The sequence below is a fragment of the Nannobrachium achirus genome (genome assembly GCF_963921795.1).
Source record: "Nannobrachium achirus genome assembly, chromosome: 13".
NCBI classification, from domain to species: domain Eukaryota; kingdom Metazoa; phylum Chordata; class Actinopteri; order Myctophiformes; family Myctophidae; genus Nannobrachium; species Nannobrachium achirus.
The window spans coordinates 47,569,315-47,586,608 of record NC_137833.1 but is presented as its reverse complement, the minus strand read 5'-3'; the positions used below and the strand labels follow the sequence as shown (position 1 = coordinate 47,586,608).

Here is a 17,294-nt window from a genome sequence, read left to right as displayed (position 1 = left end):
TCCCTGGAACTAAATATTTTGAGATGGGGGTCCGTGGCCAAATACATATCAGTTTGGGGGTCCTTGACATGAAAAGGTTTGAGAACCACTGACATAGTAGTCGCTCAAGAACAGACTGACTGAGCTCCAGTTTCAAGTGAAAAGGACCTTTTCTTTGACGATGGCTGGCCAGATTGCTGACAAAGAAACATAGGTTTTTCAAAAAACCTTAGAAGGATTCAAAAAACACTTCGGGTCAAAATTCAAATTTTCACAATTTTTCAAAAATAGCAGATCTACAAGCTCGCAGCGCGGCACTCGGTGCCGCGCTGTGAGCTTGTATATCTGCTATTTTTTACTAGTTAAAGCATAAAATAATGATACACAATACCCGTTCTGAATGGCTTAATAAGCCCACAACGTCAGACGACGGTGTCGCGGTGAAAATTGCAGAGCAACAATCTCGGCGGCCGCGTCGCGGTTCGCCGGGTTGCGAGCTCGTAGAGCGGATATTTGTTACAAAATAAACAAGACGTGAAGTGATCGTTCAATCTAACTGTCACCGCCGCGCGACAGATTATAAATCGAGCTTCAGTCGGCACACTTGTACTGAGACACACTACTCCGTGACCACAGATGAACCCTGACGTAAGCCTGTGCACATCCTTAACCCCCCTGGCGTTACCAATAATGCATTGAAATGAATAAATTGTTAACACATTACATGGATCAGGCTCAACATTATATATTATTATTAGAACACTCATGTTTTTCACATTACAGCGACCGGCTCTACATAACACTGTTTTTTTTTTCTCATGGTATCATTTCCACCATGTGGTAGTAAACAACCATCTGGTTTAGAACACAGCGAAATCCTCTGTTCGCTCGACTCTCAGAGTTAGATTAGCGCACAGGATCTGACAAATTATTTGGTCAAATGATTTAACTTCACAATACGTGCAGTCATCTTTGGTCATTGCATCTGAATGCTGCCTGATCTCCTCGACTGCGCTTAAATCGCGTGCGAATCAAATTCAAGTATGATAAATAAAACTGGAATTGTGCTTGAAGTGGGAATGGAACAATTTAAATTACACAGTATTACTAACAACAGAAGATCGTTGAGCCAGCACTGCTGGGAATAATCTTCAACCTCACACAGTGCCTAGCGATCCTGACACATTAAATAAAAGTAGACACTACAGGGAATAAATCAATGATGCCGTTCACAATCACTTAGGTTTCAGCTTTGATCTCCGCATGTGTGATGTCACTCGTGGCGCTCCGCTGCACAGTACCGGCTCAACTCAACTCACATCGTTCTTGGTACCAGGTAGTTTGGTTCCCACCATGGATAGGACCTCCGTAATGTAGTGCTCCACTGCATAGGAGTGCTAATCAATTCCGAACGTAAAGCTAATACTGTCCAGAACCAGAAACTATCACTTTCACCTGCGTATTTCAACCAAAAACTCATTCTAATGACATTTTAGGTGAGAACTAGCCCATGCAGTTGCTCAATACTGATTCATTTCACATTTACAAAGAATCGTTTTTTAACATTATTCTGAAAGCTACTCTGCAATGCAGTTATAGGGAAGTCCGTGACACGATGACGATTCTCTCTGACCAATCGGTCGTCTGCAACGTTTGCACGCCGCTTTTTAGTACCGCCTCAAGCTTGCGAGCTCGACGGAGGCGATATATTTAAAGTACCAGGTATTATCCACAACTTCTATCAGGTGGAAAACTCCCGAAAAGTCGAGTTGAGCTGCTAACATGCAGTGGAAACGCGCCATCAGAGGGAGATGAAGAGCAGCTTTTACATGAATGTACGCTTGTGCTGGTGAGAATATACTTGGTCCACAACTCACATAGTCACACACAGAGACACACACTCACACGCTCACACACACACACACACACACACACACACACACACACACACACACACACACACACACACACACACACACACACACACACACACACACACACACACACACACACACACACACACACACACACACACACACACACACACACACACACACACACACACACACACACAGGCCCAGTGGGGCAGGGCAGGAAGAAGTGCTGAGGAATGCTGGGTAGTGTAGTACTCTACTGGACCCTGGTAACAGCTTCATGAATGGACTGGGCCACGTGGTCGATGTTCTTGGTGGTCAGACCGCACATGTTGACGCGACCGCTGGCCATTAGGTAGACATGTCTCTCCTGAATCATGTACTCCACTTGTTTGGCTAGGGAAGCGATAGCACAGAGTCAGTTACTGCACTTAACGGCATTGCCGGGACTTTGCCACTTGACTAACAAAGGATTATTTCACGGTCACAGGCAGCATTGCCGGTCACGGGTTTGATTCACACAATCGCGTACTTACGGGGGCATCGCTTCTGTCTTCGAATTTATTCGGCATACAGTATGTGTATCAGAGACTTGTGCTCTGGTGTTAATAGTAGAGCCTGACTGATATACTGGAGTTTTGGGGCAGCTACCGATATTGGTGCTTGTATTTTTGGATATATCGGCCAATATAAAAATGTAAATACGAAAATGTTCGGAGAGGTTCTTAATATCAGCGCAACATATACTGATATACTGTACGGATATCGGTATACCTCAAGATAATGGCCAATAATATCGGCTCTAGAACATAGTGTGTGTGTGTGTGTGTGTGTGTGTGTGTGTGTGTGTGTGTGTGTGTGTGTGTGTGTGTGTGTGTGTGCTGCTCGTGCACGTGAGGTTGATTAAAACACAGCAGTTCTCATTAATGGCCTAGAGGGCATCGCCATTTCCACTCCTGATCATTGCAGAAGAATTAACACTCCATTCAAGTGAATGGTTATTTAACTGGACTTTAGTACATTAGCAAACATTGACATAAATACTTTATGCTTTCAGTCGCTAGTTCAAAGTCTTATTTCAAATCATGCTTCCATACAATTTTTAAATCAATGATAAAATAGAGTATGCTTATAGGTCTTCTACTGGCTCTAATGAGTGAAGCCCCGCCCTCACTGCCCTTCCAGCCAATAGCATCGCTTTCCGGTTGCTTTTTGGGACCGTAAATTCCAAGATGGTAGATTTGAATTAGCTGAAACAGTGGCTTTAAAATTAGTCTGTACTAGAAAGCAATGGGTGATGTCACCGCTCACTGTATCCATATTTATTTTTTATGGTGTGTGTTAGGGCATTCACGAATAGTGATTTTTAGTATTCTAATTATTCAACCTCAAAGTATTCGAATAGCTGAATATTCTGGCCAAACTGTCAAATATCAAGTAAGCAAGAGGCAAACATCGTGAAAATAGCCGATCTACATGCTCACAACGCCTCGCAACGCGAAGCGTTGTGAGCATGTAGATCTGCTATTTTCACAATATTTATCTGTGGAACCGAGTCACATTAATACCTACAATTCCAAGTGCTTGTCAGGGTGGGGGTCCCCAGTTCAAATATGTTTATTTTGGGGGTCACGGCCTAAAAAGGTTTGAGAACCCCTGGTATAGAGCATTAACAAATTCATCCACCAGGGGCATTGACAACTCATTCTTATGACTTCGTATCTAGCCAAGCTTTATAAACAATACATTTTTTAAAGAGAAAACGATAAAAAAATAAAAATAAGCGAATATTCGACGGTGAACAACGTCGAATAGTGACTTTGATATTCGAATATTCTAATATTTGGTGAATGCCCTAGTGTGTGCACGCAAGTGAACTCACGATTAAGGCCAGTGAAGCTGAACATGCCGATCTGCTGCGTGATGTGGTTCCAGGTCCCGGGGGTCCCCAGGGCTTCTAGCTTGGCCTGGAGCTGGGCCCTCATCAGTAGCACTCGATCCGCCATGGTCTTCACGTTGTCCTTCCTGGGGGAAACAGCAAATGGGCCGGTGAAATCAGTGGTGTAAAGTAACTAAGTACATTACAGTTTTCAGGCCAAGGACCCCTTATTTGAGAGAGAGATGAAGCAGGGACCCCCACAACCTTTTCATGGATTCCATAAAAGTTTCATCGGTTGACAGCACAATCATCAGTGTATTGTCAAAGTTTGTCAAAGTTTGTTGAAGTCCAGGGTTAGGGTTATGGGTTCATTTATTTCAATTTGTATACGAGTTCAAGTAACACTGAGGATTTGTAGGATGTGTACATTGGCAGTCCCAGAGATAAAAAATGATATCAAATGGCCAAATGCACTGGTTCCCAAACAGTGGGTGGGGACCCATTTGTGGGTCACAGACCAATTTTTATGCGTCACCACCACTCAAGTAAAAATCCCAGTTAAAACATTTTCCCCTCCACAAAATAATCCTTTAAGTACATTTTTAAACAAACAAACAAATACATCTAAGAATTTCCATAAATGTAAGATAATTATCATTAAGTAGTGAAAATAGCCGATCTACAAGCTCACAATGCAACGCGAAGCGACGCGGTGTGAGCTAGTAGATCTGCTGTTTTCACTAGTTTGGGTCACGGGCAAATGTCTAATTTCTCTTGTGGGTCATGGGCTAAAATGTTTGGGAACCACTGGCCTAATGCTTATTAAACTGTGGGTCCTTGAGAATCAATAACTCGACCATTCACATTTTATCCGTATCCTTATCATTCTGTGTCAGCAATTTGTGTGCAGCACATGTGTGAAATACCATTCAGCAAAGAGCTCAGGTGTGTTGAGAGTGATGGCCACCACGCGGGCTCCCTGAGATGGCGGGTTGGACCAGGTGGTCCTGACGATCTTCTCCATCTGGGACAATACCCTCTTCAGGTTGTCTGCGTCCTTGGCCACGATGGTCAGGTTGCCCACGCGCTCATCTGACAGAGAGACAGGCGACATGTCGAGCTCTATCAATCAACCTGCGCATCGGAACTGACAAAAACTACAGGGCAATGACGTTGAGTATGTCGAATTAGCTCTGTCAATCAAGTGTCATGTCTCTCTGGTTCTGCAAGTTGATTTTCATACTGTGCAAATGAACGGACTGCAATTGCTTCCTCGGAAATCAAACAAACTATTAGAGCTTTGTTCAAATCGGTGGTCAGTAAAAGTATAGCCTGAGGTGTAGTCGGTGGGCTAATGCCAGACCAACGCTGAGTCTCCTACATTCCAAGTGCTTGTCAGGGTGGGGGGGTCCCCAGTTCAAATATGATTATTAGTTCAAATATGATTATTTTGTGGGGGTCTGAAAAGGTTGAGAACCACTGCTCTAACTCAATGCTTCTCAACGTGGGGTCCTTGAGGAGGTTCCAGCTGGTATTCTGGGCCAAATGACATACCAGGCCAGACCAAAATCATGTCTAACAATTAAAATGCTTAAGAGTGGTTTCCCAGAGATATAGATTAAATAGGTTTCCGTGAACAAATGCATATGATATGCATATGAAATCAGTACCATAAGTCAGTGATTCTCAACCTTTTTCATGTCAAGGACCCTCAAATTGACTTATTAGCTCACAAACCCCCATAAGAGAAGAATGTTACGGCTCTAGCAGTGATTCTCAACCATTTTAATTCCAAGGACCCCCAGTTTGACATGCATTAGGCTACGGACCCCCATTTAATGGTATTTCTATCTCTGAGACCGTAATTTATATTGTAAAATCAATGTTAATTTAACTGAGAGACAAATGGAACCAAATGGACCCGTCTCTGAGTTACATACCAAATAAGGGTCCATTTGGTCTTGGACCTATCATTTAGCTGGGGACCTCCTGGAACTCCCTCAAGGACCCCTGGGGGTCCCCGAACCCCACTTTGAGAACAAATGCCATAAGTTACATGAGAGTTCAGCCTTCTGGACAACGCTAACAATGCCCCTGTATGTCACTTACTGTAGAGGCCAAAGTTCTTAGAGAAGGACTGGGCACAGAACATCTCGAAGCCTATGGAGACAAAGTAACGCACAGCCCATGCATCCTTCTCCAGGCTGCCCGAGGCAAAGCCCTGGTAGGCAGAGTCGAAGAACACAAACAGCTTCCTCCGCTAGAAAAACAAGAACAAAAGAAAACAAAATCAGCATTTATGTATTTTTACATTCTTTACAATTTAGGCATTTGGCAGACACTCTTAATCCAGAGCGACTTAGAATAAGCAAGGTAATTCATCAATACATCAAATGCATAGAAATAGTCATTTAAGAAAAGGTAGATCACGCACCTATTCAGTAAAAAACTTTGTAAAAAAAACATAAAAAATGCTATTTAAATTACATGTATGGTCATTGAAGGTAGGCAAGTGCTAGGGTAAGTGCTATGGGCCAAGGTGGAGTCTGAAGAGGTGAGTCTTCAGACCACGGCAGAATAGGGAGTGAGTCTGCCGTTCTAAGTGCAACAGGTAGTTTATTCCACAGTTTGGGGTCCAGGAGGGCTAGGATGGGGGGAATTGTTGCCCTGGGGTTTTTAGAGAGGGTTCTGTCAGCATCCCTGTGTTAGCTGATCTGAGTGAACGGGTGTGCGTGTGTGCGTGCCTGAGAGGACCCTTACCATCATAACCTCAGCGATCTGCATCCACTGCTCTGGAGTAGGGTCTGTGCCGGTGGGGTTGTGGGCACAGGCATGCAGGACAAAGATGGAATGCATTGGGCAGCTCTGACGGGAAAGAGACATACACGGTCAGAATGTCTCGTTTCATGATGTGACTTAATGTACAGAAGGTCGCAGTTTACCATGACAAATGTCACAGATTGTCTGCGTCTAGACATGTACACATTTCTACGGTCTATGGGTTTTCCGCTTTGACATCATGCTCTGATGTCACATCAGGGATATGGACATCAGGGATCTCCATCCCCTGACATCACAGTGACATCAGAGCATGATGTCAGAATCCCTTTTATGCCCATATATGGAGTTCCCTGCTGTCCACAACCCTGATCAATATTAATGACACACTGTTGAGAGATATCCCTGTGATGCCAGGGGGAACAAATCCCTTTTATGCCCACATATGGAGATGTGTAGATCCCTGTGATGCCAGGGAAACACATCCCTTTCATGCCCATATATGGAGATCCCTGATGTCCACAACCCTGACGTCCACATCACTGTGGCGCGACCTCGCCCTAAAGTCGCCCTGAGGCGTCTTACTAGTTATTGATAGATACGGTAGACTGACAGAAAATGGGGAGAGAGAGACGGGGAGTGACACGCAGCAAAGGTCTCCCTGAGATGGCGGGTTGCCGGGGTGGACCAGGTGGTTGTTTGTAAGACTGGTTGGCCTCCTGATCACACACAATGTTTTCGTTCATCAGGAAGTCAGTCAAGACTGGAAAAATACACAAATAATGTTTGCATCTACTGCTAACTATGTCTCCCATTATGACCGCGGATAATGCTAGTCTTTAACACCGCTTACCTGCGCTTGCTGGCCTAGCGGTCCAAGCGCATACCACATACTGTAGGCTCTGATGCCTGACAGCATGTCGCGGGTTGGAATCCCGATCCCTGCGACCTTTGCTGCATGTCACTCCCCATCTCTCTCCCCCTGTTTCCTGTCTACCTACTGTACTGCTGTATGAATAAAGGCAGAAAAGACCCCAAAGATATATACAAATAAAATAAAATAAACACTGCTTACCTCCAGGTCACCCAGGAACCCAGCCAGATCCAGACCTCTCTTCTCAGCGTCCCAGTACTTGTACGGACGGACATCCTCAAAGCCCGCGTTGGCAAACACAGAATTGTGGTTTTCTGAAAACACCAAACACAACAGTTATATAAACAAATGTGGACTAACTGATGGACTTCAGTGTAAACAATTCTTTACTCAATATTGAAGGGGGTCTGAAGGATTGCTTGCCACATCTTAAACTGGTGATTGTCTTCTGAGCCATCGGTTATAAGTTGGTGATCAAACACGACAACGAACAATGTGAGCATCACTTGAACACTTTCCGACCTCCAAGCTCACAATGCGTTGCAGCGCAGCGTGTTGTGAGCTTGAAGGTCTGCTATTTTCGATATTTTCGCCAAAAGGGCCTTTTAGAAATTTCAGACCCTGCCTCTCTAACATTCTCTGCACATCCCTGATAGTGACATACTGTTTGGTTAAAATAAAATATGTTTCATTCCCTAAAGAATGATGTACTGCACAGCTTTAACACTGTGTAACGCATGTATTATATTGTTTATTATGAGTGTGGGATGTAAAGTATATTATATATTTATGTGTACCCCAGGTGGGCGCGGAAACGTAGACAGGTGTCTTGGTGTTGTTGTTTCCATTGTGGAAACGCCTCAGAAACTCCGCACCCATTTTCAAAGCACCCGTGCCACCCAAACACTGGACAGCTCCCACCTGTGGGTGACAATAATAGAGAAAGACACGTACACACAATGACCAACCAAAGAAAAGACACATTGTAGAAAGGTTATTTCTCAAAGTGGGGCCCAGCGCCCTCTTAGGGACGCTATTGGGTCCCCAGCAAAACGAGGAACCGTTTAATTTCACCGTTATTTCATCAGCTATAGGAGTTATAGCCCAATGACAGAATGTAAAAGAATGACTATTCGGTTCAGTTTTGTAATCCACGGCACCCCTAAATTGCATATTTTTATTATATGATTACCATTATAATGATTATTACGATCCTTATTATTATTAGATGATGACGGTAAGTTAACTACAACATTCAAATGAAAGCACACAGTTGAAAGCATACGTTGACTCTCTTTATATTCATGGTATCCTGGACGGCTGGACGGCTGAGAGAATATCTGCCTTTTAGAACTGATTGAAAATGACTTTGTACTTGATGTGATGTGACGTTGGTAAATTCTAAATATTATCAAAGTATTTCAAGCACTCACTTTCAGAAACTTTGGCAAAGAGATTTCGGAACTAATCTACACAATTCTTCTCTCATGGGGTTCCAACTTCTTAGGATTCAATATTTCCAAACGGGGGTCGAACGTGTCAATTCGGGTATCCCTGACATCAAAACATTTGAGAGACGGTTGTAGAGACTTTAGAACTGCCAAACACCACTTTTCAGGTCGCATAATTGCAATTATTTTGTCATAATCGTTTCCATGTTGAAAATTTCATATATTTTCAAACATTTTCAATAATAGTGGAAATAGCAGATCTTCAAGCTCACAACGCATCGCGATGCGACGCGTTGTGAGCTTGTAGATCGGCTATGTCCACTATCAATGTTCTTTTTTTAAGTATAAAGTTGTCAAATATGTCAGTCATTGCTTTGTATATTTAGGTTATGTGTCATATCTGCCAGGCGCAACTTCAAAGCCCACAGGCCAAACAGAAACGTAATTGTCAACGACAAAAACACAAATAAATCCTACCCTGTTCTCCTGGATGGCGGGGCTGTCCTCACCCAGCACGATCTTGGAGGCCGAGGACCTGAACTCGGGCAGGCCCAGGATGGGCAGGTACTCGTGGTTCAGTGTGTTGTCGCTCACAATGATCTGTTCCACTTTCTTCACCACGGGCAGAACCCACGGCTTGCCCTCGTCCGTCCTGTAGGCTGCCAGACGCACAAGACAAACACAGTTTAAGCAGAGAAACAAAATCACTGAGTGGAAATAGACCTAGGGATGGGACGATAATCGTTGTTATCGTTTATCGTGTTAAAAAACACTCACAATTATCCTATCGTGGAGATTAATATTTATCGTGAAATTATCCTCCGTCATGCACTTGGATCAATTCACCTTTTATTTGCAGAGCTGCATATCCGATACCATTTAAAACCTCTATACATGTAAATGTAAAACGGACCTGGAAATAACATACTTGATAGTCTTTTTTCACTTCTACCAAATCTCTTTGCCAAAAAATAGCCGATCTACAACTCACAACGTGCCACGTATGGGAGCTTGTAGATCTGGTATTTTTTGGCAAATGTTCCGCCCCAGGATAATGGATGTTGGGGGTATTTTGATTATCACGATAATATCATCGTAAATCGCAATTTCTTTGGTCACAATAATCGTGACATGAAATTTTCATATCGTCCCATCTCTAAATAGACCTGGACCTTTTTCCATGCACATGTGAACTCATTCAATCGACAGTAGATATTGTGAAATCAACCTCACCAACATAAATGGTCTCTGTCTGCATGATTGTATGCAAAGATTTTTTTTGACATATTTGTTGATTAAATCAACCAATCAATTAGTCAACACGTTCCTATGACTATTAGTCGACTAAAGGGCCATTCACACACTGAGCACTATAAAGTTACATAAAAGTATAGTTTTATTAATCGTTTTAAGTCAAGTGGATGGCAGTGTTCACACCGACTATAACAAAAATACAATGGTGAACGATATAGTTAATTATCTTTATAGCTATCATGCCCGGTGAGAATGTCTTTTGTCAGAATTATCTGTATTTTTCTCATTGTTTTTGTGAATAAATAAGGCTATGTGTACCTGGATACCTGGATAGGACTGGTCTACTGTACATGATAAACAAAACTCGCTGATAGTGATATGCTGGGCTGGCCAACGGTTGCATAACCTTGGATGACAAATGCCTATGACGAACATGTTTATTTGGTGAGCCAACAGTGGCACGACCAACAGCAACTCTAATAAATCAATATTTCCTTACAACTATGGAAAGAGATATGCACTTTAAACTGTCCTCTGCCCTGCTTTCTGATAAGGCTGAGCCACTTACTACAGAACACTTTACTCTATTTGGCTTCAGCAGGATAGATATAGTGATAACCGTAACGTTTGCCCTAAAATACACTCGTTTTACACCCAATTTCTTTGCACAGGCCGCTTGCCCCCAGTGGTTCTTGTATTCGTTTTACTGAGGATAAGGTTAGGAATATGTTTAGGGTTAGGCATAATTTTACTGAGTTTAGGTATTGGTATCGTTCTACAGAGGTTAGGTTTAGGAATAACGTTAGGTTTAGGCATAGTTTTACTGAGGTTACGTTTAAGCATAGTTTTACTTTGATTTGTTATAGTCAGTATAATCCACAGAAGAAGTCTCTCTCTTGCAATATGTAAGAAATATTTGCACATCTGCATATGAAACTAAACTTCAATATCTCCATTTATACATATTGTTTCATTCTACTCTCATTCTCATTCTATTCATTCTATCAATGATTATATAATGATAATATGATTTTGGAGGTTGGAGAGTGAAAGAAGTTGTTTGATACCCTGGTTGACGCAACATTTCTGCACCGGTTACCAGTCATTAAATCATCGTAATTTTTCAGATGGACTGTATTGATTTTATTCCAGATTAGTAATGAAAAATGTGAACATCGCCAGTTTTTGTTTTTCTATCAAGACACAAAAGTGTTCTAGTACAATTATGTGCCTGACTGGATCGATTTGCCTCAGCGACATTGCATCCTTTGCAATGTCATTGTTGCACATGTGTGAATACTGTGATGACAATGTTATGAAACTATATGTTGCCCACCCCTATTAAGAGGAAAAGAGTTTGTGAGATGTAGCACTGCACGCTGTGTGGCCTACTTTGGCCAGCTGCACCGCGGACCAGTGCCATCTGTGATGATGTGTGTCTTGGCAAAGGAAAAGGGATTATGAGGCCGGCTTCCCGTGCTAATCATGGACTCCAGCTGACGCCGGGCTCTGCTTTAGCCGAGCTCCACACGCGTATAACAATAGAGTAAACAACGTCCGTACCCTGTAGATTTGGACTTGTTCCATTCTGATCCAATGTGAAATGAGAGGTGAGAGACCCTCGCCTTCTTTTAAATCAGGGCTCTTCAACAGGGCGTCCGGGACCCCTAGGGGGTCCTCCAATTCTTTTCTCTTTTTTTATATCAACCACCTGAACTCTAGCATCCATATTCCAAGAACTTTAGCCAAAAATAGCAGATCTACAAGCTCACAACGCCTCACAGCGCGAGGTGTTGTGAGCTTGTAGATCGGCTTGTAGATCGGCTATTTTCGGCAAAGAGGTTTGTTTGGTGTAGAGGGTAAAAAGAGCAGACTAAGTAAGTACAGAGTGAAAGGTCAAGTTTATTAAGTATTGGCGGTTCAAGTGGTTGAATATCTGAAATTGACATGAATCCAATATCCAAATATACTAAGGATAGTGCTGTCAAACAATGAAACTATATGGAATCTATGAACAGGTTGTGGGGGTCCCTGCTTCATCTCTCTCTCAAGTTCAACTAAGGGGTCCTTGGCCTGAAAACGTTGAAGACCCCTGTTTTAAATACATATGTCATGCTTCACTTGACTTTACAATATCTAATGTAATGTAAGACAGAATTCATTTCCCAGTGGATTCCTCGCGACTCGCGTCAGTGCAACCACACTTGCAATTTCACAGAATTGCACCTTTCTAGCTCTTACTAGCCTTGCATAGCCAGACGAATGGCGAGGGTATATTCTTATAGCCTAGAATACTACCGCATTGGTTCTCAAAGTGGGGTCCGGGGACCCCCAGGGGTCCTTGAGGGAGTTCCAGGGGGTCCCCAGCTAAATGATAGTTAGAAACCAAATGGACCCTTATTGGGTATGTAATTAACATTGATTTTACAATATAAATTGGGGTCTCACTCTCAGAGATATAGGTCTACTACCATTAAATGGGGGTCCGTAGCCAAATGAATGTTAAGCATGGGGGTCCTTGAAATTAAAATGGTTGAGAATCATTGCTTGCTCTCTAATGGGGGTCCCTGGCATATCTTTTCAAATGGAGGTCCGCTGGCTAATACGTGTCAATTTGGGGGTCCTTGACATGAAAAGGTTTGAGAATCACTGCCCTATGAATGCCAATCCAAAATACTCCACAGTTCATAGAGAAAAGACATGGTAGGGAGGGGGATTAAGTTAAAGTTGGTCAAAATTATGGTAAAAAAGCTTTACTATAGGCTAATAGTCAAAGCTTTTCCACTCCACTAAAAGGCATATGGCATGGGTCAGATCAGCCAAGTCTCAAAAGATCATCAAGATCATAAAGTTTTACAGTTTGATAATAACCCAATCAACATGTCTTAAAACAATTAGCAGGTGTAAGCTACATGGATGGATAATGATTTAAACAATGATTAACACCTAGAATGGCTGGTGGAATATCAGCCTGGGGTTAATAGCTTGCAACTGTATTGGGGAGGGGGGTATTCTGACAGGGGGGATACAACATTTGGCTGACCCACAGACCCACATGCTACAATTAGCTCACACTAAGCAGCGCTGATCTAACGGATTATCTGACGGGTGACAGGTGACACGGTGACAGCAGCAGTGCAGCGACATACCTCCTACACCCAGGTTCACCTTGCTGGGGTGTTGGTCATTGGCGAAGTCCTGCGACAGCTTGAAGACAGCCACGGGGACCGCCTGGGGGACCTCACAGAACAGCGACATGTTGGTGGATCCTGAGACAGGGAGGAGGAGGAGGAGGCGGTGGTGGTGGAGCAAGGAGGTGATCTGTAGTGAGGTGATGAGCATAGATATATAGATCTATATCTATATGGAGAGGAGGAGCAACAGTTAGCACCGGCGCGCTGTGGAGAGACTTTCACCTTCAACATGGATTATTAGTGCCATGGGTGGGACTTTCGCGAACGAATCGAGTCTTTTGAACGGCTCTTTGAAATGAACGATGGGATCCGGTTCGCAGTAGGGAGCTGTTTAATACTTTTTTTTTTTTTTTTTATGAGGGGACTGGGGGAGTCAATTCTTTACTTAAGTAAAAGTATCAATACTTCAATGTAGAAATACTGTTACAAGTAAAAGTAAAATGTTTGTTGAGTAAAAGTGCAAAAGTATTAACCCTAACCCTATATACCAATAGTAGAAAGTAGTCATTATGCAGAATGTCCCATTTCACAGGTTTTCAAATGTAGAAAAATGATTTGAAAATAGTAGATCTACAAGTTCACAATGCGTCGCAATGCGACGCGTTGTGAGCTTGTAGATCGGCTCTTTTCAAATGGCGGAAATGTATATAGGCCTATGGCCGAAATGTATTGGGATGAAGTGATTTGTAATTATAATCAAAATCTACTAAGTGAACTAGTAATTAAAATGAGTCTTTTTGAACGGCTCTTTGAAAGGAACGGATCCTAGAGATCCGGCTCACTTCAAGGAGCCATAAATCCCATCTCTACATGGGGGGGAAAGGGGCGTGAGTGGCTCCACCAATGGCAGCCGAGAGATGTCACTTTAGTCCAATGAGATTGGCTAATGCTGGCAGTGACCCTGCGCCCTGGTGAGGTTGTGAAAGGGTTAAAGTGCAGAGGGACCAAAAACAACAGGCGTCGCTGGCCAATGGCAGGCCGTCCCCGGTTGAAAGGGGCGGGCTCGTTGAGGACGACGTACCCGTGTACGGCCACAAGATGGCACCATTAACCTGTTAAAAAAAAGTGTGAACTGCAGCACAAACTGCAAAGTGCAAACCTCTGCTGGCAACAGCATCAGCATGTTAAATGAAATATTAAATATTACTCCATTACTCCTTTGCATTCTCAAGTTGGCTACACCCTTTTCCTCTAGATGTCATATATTAATCAAAAATAGGCATACACACATTTTAAAATCTAATTTAAACACTTAACCACTTAAAACCCAACTTTGAGGCCAGGGCAGGGTTGGCAACATTTTTGGCAACTTAATTTATGACACCACATCCAACAGTACACACAACCATATTTATTGTCTTCTTCTTGAGAAATATTTTCTTTCACAACAAAACAACAAAAGCCCAACTATCAGCCGAACTATCTCCAAGACTCCCTCCCTCCCCAGTCAGAGTTATAAGAGTTTGAATGAATGCAGAATTATGTGCTGCTGGATGTAATTTGCATAGGGGAGAACGGGGTAAGATGAACCACTTTAGATATGAACATCTAGATATGTCTACTGTCATTTGAAATTATGAGGTAGCATCTATGACAAAGGGCCATAACAATATGTTGTTGTTTTTTTTTTTCGTTTTTTTTAAGTGGTCATGTGGCTCAACTTGTCCCATGTTGGGGGTAAATTGATCCAAGTCAAGGGGTAAGTTGACCCACATGATATTCTAAACTTTAACAGCTTAAACTTGAACAAATAATGTAGGCCTATTTACTTATCAGAAATATTTTAATAACACATTCCTTTTGTTTACAGTTTACAGTTTAGGCATTTAGCAGACGCTTTTAATCCAAAGCGACTTACAATAAGCAGATACAAAACATCACAAGATAATATGTCAGTACATCAACAGCAATATAACAAGTGCAAATGGATATCTAGAAAAAACACAATATAATCAAAGTTCTAAAAAAAACCTAAAAACAAATGCTAACTATCTTCATGTATGGTCATTGATTTTCTGTAGTGCTAAGGGTTTAGGTGGAGTCTGAAGAGGTGAGTCTTCAGTCCACGGCGAAAGCTAGCGAGTGAGTCCGTTGTTCTAAGTGCGACAGGGAGTTTATTCCACAACTTGGGGGCCAGGAGGGCAAACTGTCTCGGACGAGTAGATTTTTGCCCTGGAGTTTTTAGCGAGGGTTCTGTCAGCCTCCCTGTGTTGGCTGATCTAAGTGAACGGGTGGGGGTGTAGGCGTTGATCAGGTCTTGGAGGTATGGAGGAGCCATACCTTTGGCTGCTTTGAAGGTCAGCATCAGTGTTTTGTATTCAGTGCGGGCCGCAACCGGGAGCCAGTGGAGGCTGCGGAGAAGGGGAGAGACATGTGAGAACTTAGGCTGGTTGAAGACCAGTCGTGACGCGGCGTTTTGGATCAGTTGGAGAGGTTTAAGTGCACATGCCGAGAGACCAGTGAGGAGAGAGTTACAATAGTCTTATTTATTTTCTTACGGTTATTTAAACTGTAAGAAAAACTATTAAAACCAATTAAATAAAGTTTGTGATTCAGAACTGTAAGAAAAACTATTAAAACCAATTAAATAAAGTTTGTGATTCAGACCTTTTAATATTTTAATTATTAATACAATATTAAAAACTTCTCTTAAATGTCTGTATTCGTCAAAATGAAAGATCATTCAGCATAATTTGAGTTGCAAAGACCTAATAAAAATATGAATGGTGATTCATATAAGGATAATTGGTTCAATTTACCCCAAGGCATTTGGTTCAACTTGCCCCAAGGCCACCATTTTGACAAAACCTGGCTGATCTTTAAATCGTTAAATGACTCACATAGTTTTATACATTGGAATATCACCAACATGCATGATACGTATATAAGTTTAGACCTGGGTACATTTGCTTTAACATAAAAATCATTATGGTCTACTATAAAACTTTGACCAGCAAAAAAACGTTTTTTTTCCTTCTTTTTTTCCCCCCTTTGTGTAGAAATATGCTTGTCACTTTGCCCATGTGTCTGTCAACTCCATAGCCAGGTGGAAATGATGGTTGTGTTCTTATTTTAAGGTCAAATGACAACTCATGTGTATAGTTTTAAAGATACAGGGAGGGGGTGGTTCATCTTACCCATAGGTTCATCTTACCCTGTTCTCCCTAGACGTCACGTGAGGGGACTTAATTTAACTGACACAATTCTTTTTTTAATATTTAATTTTAAAAGAACAAAACTCTCTCTCACACTTATGCCGGTGTGCCATTGATCCCTGATGCCTGCCCCACTAATAGTATACACTAGTGGTTCTCAAAGTGGATTCCAGGGACTCTGTGGGTTCCTTTTACAGTAAGGGGGTCTAAATTGACCAATACAAGTCTGTAACTTTGACAGTGTACAAATGGAACCAAATGAACCCTGACGGGTTCATTTGGTTCCATTTGTAAACTGTCAAAGTTAAAGGGAGACCTTCAAATGTAAAAGTTTGAGAACCACTGGTATATACACCACACCATACATCATCAAATCATTAATGTCAGTTCTGAGCAGACAGCTACAGTGCTGATGTTCTGCTCTGTTTGAGTTTGTGTAAGAAATGTGTAAATGAGTGTCTGACTGCGAGGAGGAGGCTGTTCTTCTGTACCCCTGTCCTCCCCAGGGTCTGATGCTAGAGTTGCCAGAGTTCATGAGAGAAATGAGCAAGCAGCCATGCAGGTGACGCAGCAGGTCTATCCACGGGTTTCCAACGCCCCATAGTGCATTGCGCAGAAGCTGTACCGAGCTTCCGGCGCCGCAGCCGAGTGTGATTTACAAGCTCACAATGGGCTGCATCTGCGACGCGACGCGACGTGAGCTTGTATGTCTGCTGTTGAACCGGAAGTGTGGTCCAAATAATCTCCAGTAAACTTCCGCGGAAATAGGTGGATAGGAAAACAAGCCCAAAAGAGAAAATAGCGAATAATAGGCCACACGGGCACTTTAAACCTAAATGTACCGTCATGCATCTAT

At 42.5% G+C, this 17,294-nt stretch overlaps 1 protein-coding gene across 1 annotated transcript; it reads right to left on the bottom strand.

Annotated features, from left to right (window-relative positions):
* Nucleotides 1-389: 389 nt before the first annotated feature.
* got1 (glutamic-oxaloacetic transaminase 1, soluble) lies at nt 390-13,497 on the bottom strand. Its single transcript, XM_080740202.1, has 9 exons — nt 13,239-13,497; nt 9,313-9,494; nt 8,182-8,305; nt 7,586-7,698; nt 6,493-6,597; nt 5,842-5,992; nt 4,659-4,824; nt 3,736-3,878; nt 390-2,249 (listed from the first exon to the last, which is right to left on the bottom strand). Exons 1-9 carry the CDS (start codon nt 13,429-13,431, stop codon nt 2,110-2,112), a joined length of 1,317 nt encoding a protein of 438 aa, XP_080596328.1. The 5' UTR covers nt 13,432-13,497; the 3' UTR covers nt 390-2,109.
* Nucleotides 13,498-17,294: the final 3,797 nt, after the last annotated feature.